Source organism: Catharus ustulatus, chromosome 1 (genome assembly GCF_009819885.2).
Source record: "Catharus ustulatus isolate bCatUst1 chromosome 1, bCatUst1.pri.v2, whole genome shotgun sequence".
Classification (NCBI taxonomy): Eukaryota; Metazoa; Chordata; class Aves; order Passeriformes; family Turdidae; genus Catharus; species Catharus ustulatus.
The window spans coordinates 48,378,243-48,384,242 of record NC_046221.1 but is presented as its reverse complement, the minus strand read 5'-3'; the positions used below and the strand labels follow the sequence as shown (position 1 = coordinate 48,384,242).

The 6,000-nt window shown below is 41.8% G+C and overlaps 1 protein-coding gene across 4 annotated transcripts in view; it reads right to left on the bottom strand.

Moving 5' to 3' along the window:
* Window positions 1-2,842: 2,842 nt before the first annotated feature.
* The window catches only part of BMPER (BMP binding endothelial regulator), a 165,918-nt gene continuing 162,760 nt past the window's right edge, over window positions 2,843-6,000 (bottom strand). For all 4 annotated transcript variants that reach the window (XM_033076524.1, XM_033076516.2, XM_033076533.1 and 1 more), the window contains one exon: window positions 2,843-3,193. In XM_033076524.1, the coding sequence (XP_032932415.1) occupies window positions 3,012-3,193 (182 nt within the window). In that variant the 3' untranslated portion in view covers window positions 2,843-3,011. The remainder of the gene's footprint in view (window positions 3,194-6,000) is intronic.

The window sequence follows — 6,000 nt, the reverse complement described above, 5'->3', positions numbered from 1 at the left end:
CTTTGGTCTAACTGACTAATGACTGCTATTTTATGTTTTTACTCCTTCAGCCCACAACAATTGTTCTAAATTTCAACTTTGCCATTCAATTAGCACATGAGCTACGTAAAACTCTTATAGTTTCCTGCTCTGATGGGATCTGCACATTTTCAATTCTGCTTCCCAGTGCACTTGTGCATGAGTCTTCAAAACCCTCTCTGCCAGTAAAACTGAATTATTTGATTGTTACAAGAAAACGAACACAAAAGGGACATAACAAGATCAAGCTGAGTTTATTTAAGATTTGGATGAACATCCATGGGACACTCTTGGCATTGTATGCCCAGCTCTTTTTAACGCTGGTTGTACAGCATTTTGGATAGTGTGGTGCCTAAGTTAACCAGGTTCACTCAGCATCTTCCTCCAGGGTGGGATCACAGACAGGTTGTATAACCCAAGTGTGTTTACCCACTCACTTACTGTAAACTCAGGCCCTGTGTAACTTCCTTGATAGAAAAGAATTAAAGGAGAAAGTTGTTCAAAGCATTACAATGTGCAATTTCAATGCAAGGCATGATGGAAGTAGCCGTGTGGGAGGATATTACTTCATTATTAAGCTAAATCACATGCACAAAGATTTCTATCATCTCCACAGACCGTTCCATCAGTCTCTACAACAGACTTACCAGTGAAGAAGACTAGACCCCTGTCCCTTCAGGCTTGAGAAAATTGTATGGCTTTTTTAACTGTTTCTAATGAAATCATATATTATTGTTTCTCTCCTGGGAGAATTTTAAAAAGTCATGCAAACTTCACAGAGCACACATGTTCGTAAACCTCAACCAAAAGACCACTAAGGAAATAATTTGCAGTTATTCAATTAGCATTTGACATTCTCTACTGGTTTTTGGTGGGGTGAATTTGTCTTTCTTCTAAACCATGCTGATAAATTAAATGAGTTACTAAGCCTGGCATTATTTTATGAAATAAAATGAAATCAAACATTTCAGTGTGAGATTTGCTTTCTGCATAATATTTGGGGGAGACATGAAACAAACCTAGGCATTCCAAACATGTCTAAGGGGGTAATATGCACATGAATATTTTCTTCAAGCTGCTCATTGTGCATTCACGGCTACTGCCAAACACAACAACATAGATGGGGCATTAGGATATGAAACAGGAAGTGGTCCGATTTTCAAAGTGAGCTGTTGGGTGCCTAGCACTTACAAAAATCTGGCTCCGACTCTTTGGTGCCATTCCAGAAAGAAATATCTCTATTCTGGCCATGGTCCAACCAGCTTTAGAAATCATTTTGCACAGTTATTTCAGTAAAGCATGAACGCAAATCCCCAGCTTTCTCTGCCTGATTAAGCACTGTCACCAATCACTATGCAGCTCTAAGGTACGCATGAAATATTCCTAGATAAATCCTCCATCTCCAGAGAAATGTGTTTCCTGTACAACTGTAAATCCAGGTCCTGTATTGAAACTAATCCAGCCTGGTAGTGCTGTAGCCCTAGAAAAGTTTCCTTGGTAACGACAAACTTATGCAATGGCAAAGTCATCCAATCTTTTCATGCCACGATATTATATTAAAAACACCTGGTTTATTTATACAACGACTTACAGATCAGGGTCCTAGAAATAATAATACATAAACTTTATAGCAAAAAATATACATATTATAATTCATCCTTCTATGGTATATAGAAACTATGTATAATTGTCTGGACATACATATAAATATATGGGTCATACTTAAGTTTGGGGCACTTGTGTATGGACATGTGTGTCCAAATACACATTTATATATCTTTCTAGGTGCCACACACTTTTTAGGTGTGTGTTCTTAGAGACACACAAATACGCACAGAGGAGCATATTTATACTCTGTGAGTAGACGTGTACAGTAATTTCACGAATACAAGCCGCACCAATTTGACTAAGATTTTGCTCCTAAACCGGAAATGCGGCTAATAAACAGGAGCGGCTAATATGTGAATAATTTTCTGACATTTACAACCTCAGAAGTGCCTGCCAGAGTGCCGACCCGAGGAGCTGCAAAGTTGGCATTTTGCGATTGTTACAAATCGCTGCTCTGTTGCACTGTGGGTGGAGCCTGGCTGCCTGCAGGCAGCACGGGGGGTGGGGAGAGAGGAGGGAGAGGTCTTTCCTTCCCTCCTCTGCCACAGCGCAGGGAAGAGACGGGGGGGCCCCGCGCCACCATTGCCGCGGCTCAGGGAGGGGGGGGGGACCCGGGCCGCCCCTGCCGCGGCCCGGGGAGGAGGGGGGGGACCCGGGCCGCCACTGCCGTGGCTCTGGGAGGAGGGGGGGGACCCGGGCCGCCCCTGCCGTGGCTCTAGGAGGCGGCGGGGGACGCGGGCCAGCCCTGCCGCGGCTCGGGAAGGAGGGGAGGGACCCGGGCCGCCCCTACCGCGGCTCTGGGAGGCGGTGGGGTACCCGGGCCAGCCCTGCCGCGGCTCTGGGAGGCGGCGGGGGACCCGGGCCGCCACTGGTGCGGCTTGGGGAGGCGGCGGGGGGCTCTGTCCCTGCCCGCCGCCGCGGGAGCCGGGGGGGCACCGTCCCTGCCTGCCACCGCAGGGCAGCGCTGGGCCATGGTGACCGAGCCCAGTGGCAGCAGTGGTTGGCCCCCAGTGGTCCCGCCGAGCGGCAGCGCCGGGCTGGGCTACCTGGCCCCGTCAGCGGCCCCTAGCGGGCCGAGCCTGCACAGCCCGAGCCGAGCCAGTAAACCCCGCCCTGCCGCGGTTCGGTTACTATTTGGCAACTTTGTTGTACGTGGGTCCTCGCTGCGAACGACAGAGTGGCTTATACTCGGGTGCGGCTTATTTATGGACAAAAAACGAAATATTTGCCAACACCCAGAGATGCGGCTTATACTCAGTGCGGCTTGTATTCGTGAATTTACTGTACTTTGCAGAATCTGCACACAAACAGCTGGAGTCCTTCACTGTGAGCATGAAAAGGGGGAGAGACCACCTGCATTAGTGTCCATGGAAAGAGAATGAATGTCACCGCTGTGGGCACAGGACTGGCTTGATGCATCTTCCTCTGTGAAGAACTAAATTTGCCGGGCAGTGACACCCTGCAATGCAGGGCTTGTTGCATGGTCCAATTTCATTCCAGTTGTCACATGTTTTGACACATCCCGGACCACAGGTATCATAAACTGCGCCATGTTTACACTGGGTTGCTGAAAGGAGTTAAAAGGAACAAAATATGCATATTACACAGAGCCCCACAAGGAAATTTGCTTATCTGTTTGCTTAGTTTCTACTGCAAATATAAAAAAGCACACTTTGGTATGATGATCGTCTAGAGGAAAAAATTACTTGTAAAATGATTCCACTGTATTACATAATAAATATAAAATTAGCAAAATTCCTTATCAAAAGCTAGCAAGTCCACAGCAGTATTGAACTTTTTGATAATTTTATCAAAATAAATGCTATATAAAGCTTTGGCAAGGTTTCTATCTATATGCAGATCTACATCTCGTATTAAAGGATTAACACTATTTATTACAATGCCTTTTGTCAAATATTTCTGAACAATTTACAAGGACAAACAGTTATTATCAGTTCTACTCCTACAGAAAGAAGAAGAGTCATTCGCCCCATTAGAATTTCCGATCCTAAGATTATACTTTCTGTATTTCATGTTGCAGCAAATTAAATCAATGTTGTTAATCCAGAAGCACCATTTCTAAAACTAAAAAACAAACAAAAATTAAAATTCAATTGTATCCATGTTTTGTCCTGTTTTACCAAGGGATCACTGACAGTGAGAATTTTTGTGCTTAATGATTCCAGTATCCATTCATTAATTTATGTAGCTAGTAGTTCAATGCATTTTCAACATAAAAGATCACTGAAGACTCAGCTAAAAGCACTATAACTGCTCCAGATCAGTATTATAACTCTCAACATTTTATAGTCTGCCTTTCTAGTATGGAGAATAATACACAGTTCAATGACAAATAAAAGTCGGTTATTCTTTTTAACAGCTGTGCTGATGGCAAAACCAAGGACTGATAAAGTAGTTCATAGATAGTAAGGGACTCTCAAGCATCCAGAATTGTCTCATGCTATTTTCAGAGTGGTGATTGTATTAGGAAGGTTTCTTCAACTTTGAGAGAGACTGAAGATCAAGATTTTTTAAGTGACAATTTTGTTATGGACAAAACCCACTGTTATGTTGTGAGAATTGGCCTAAAGTGTCATTACAGTAATTATTCATAAAGAGAAAACAGAAATAAATTGATTAAATATATATGAGTGTATCAAAGAGAATTTATGATGTCTTATAGCTAAGACATCATAAATTTAAGGGATTCCTTTTCATCACTAAGGGATCTTCAAAACAGCATCAGCTTCTTTCTACTTTTACTTCTTGTGTATTTTATAGAATTTATGCACACACATTTCTCAGGACACAGATAATAATAAACAAACACAAGACTGTAAAAAGAAATTACAGAGTAAAATTACCCTGGTGTTACAGAGAACTAAATGCTGAATACTAGATGGGTATTAGATTATCAAGGGAGAAAAAAAACCCCAACTTTCTATCTTTAAGCATAAGAAAGCATCAAGAGCAACCTACCTAGAAACTCTGTGAGACATCTTTAATTGAACATTGTTTTAGAATAGGCTAGAAACAAAGATCTGTCAGCTATGTTCAAGATAGGCTCATTCCGTTTGTGAGCATAGATAATTTGAGAATATTTTACCAATTTTACATTTCTGTCTTGCTCTGCATGATAACTTCCATGCATACGTAAGAAGGAACAAACAAAAAGAAAAACTAAAAAAATAAAATTAAGGAAATAGGAAATTTAGAAGGTGGGAAAAACATGCAAGCAATATTAAGCATAGAATAAAATGTTAGATTCCCAGGAAACTCTAAGTTTCATAACTTACATAGTGTGTAAAGAATAGACATTGAATCTCTGTGAGAGGGGAAACAAAAATGTGCAGATCTCCCTGGAGCTTTGCAAACAATGTATTAACGGACTAGAAAAGTAGACCAAGATGTTCAAGGACAGTTAGTGATTATCCATACACAGTGTGAATTATCTTACAGGAGCTGTTTATGAGAAGCTTTTATCCTTCCTCTTTGAAAATGAGCTTCCCTTTGTAGGATTTCTAATTGACCAACCAAAAACAAACATTAGATTTCAGCACGTGTGGTTTCCATATAGAAAGGAATCCGAGTTTCAGTTTTAAGGCTACACAGGTTTCATCCCACAAAGCTTTAGTGCAGTAATAGCTGGCCCATTCCTTCCACCTGAGCTCTGTTTAGTTCCTCAGCTGGTAGGTTTAAGGAAAATTGGCTAAGGCCTCCTTTCCACTTTCTCATCTCTGCCCCAGAGCAAATGAGAACTTATTACAGCCTGCCCTCAGCAGCCATGGCGTCTGTAAGTACTCCCCATGTACTACACATGGATGTGGGATGTCAAAACACCTCCTTATCTTTCAGCCAATGCCATGTAGAAGATATGATGACTATTTTCTGCTGTAGGCAGCCTCTAATGGCATTATTAACATGATGTCCAAAGAAAAATGAGAAAAGTACAATGGCTGCTGCTTAAGTTCCCTTAAACTGGATTTTATTGTTGAGTGATTCAGTTGTTAACATGTGGTGTGATTGATCCAGAACATTCCACTTCATCAACAGTCCAAAATATAAAAATAAAGACATTCTGCAGAAGCCTTCCCAGGAACTGGTGAAGTGATCCACTACCATGTAAACATGGAAAACAGAAATGGTGTCTTTTCACCCATCTTTTAAGACAAATTCCTCTCTTAAAGAACTGAACTCTGTTACTAATAACTTCCTTAGTACACTAACAAAAAAATCCAACCAAAAAGCCCAAACCCAACATACAAAAGTTAATATTAATACTGTGAAACAGCACCCTATGGGGCCTGGCCTGCTCCCCAAATACCTGCAGAGCTGGCCTTGAATGCTGTTTCATGTAAAACAGAAAGATATTAG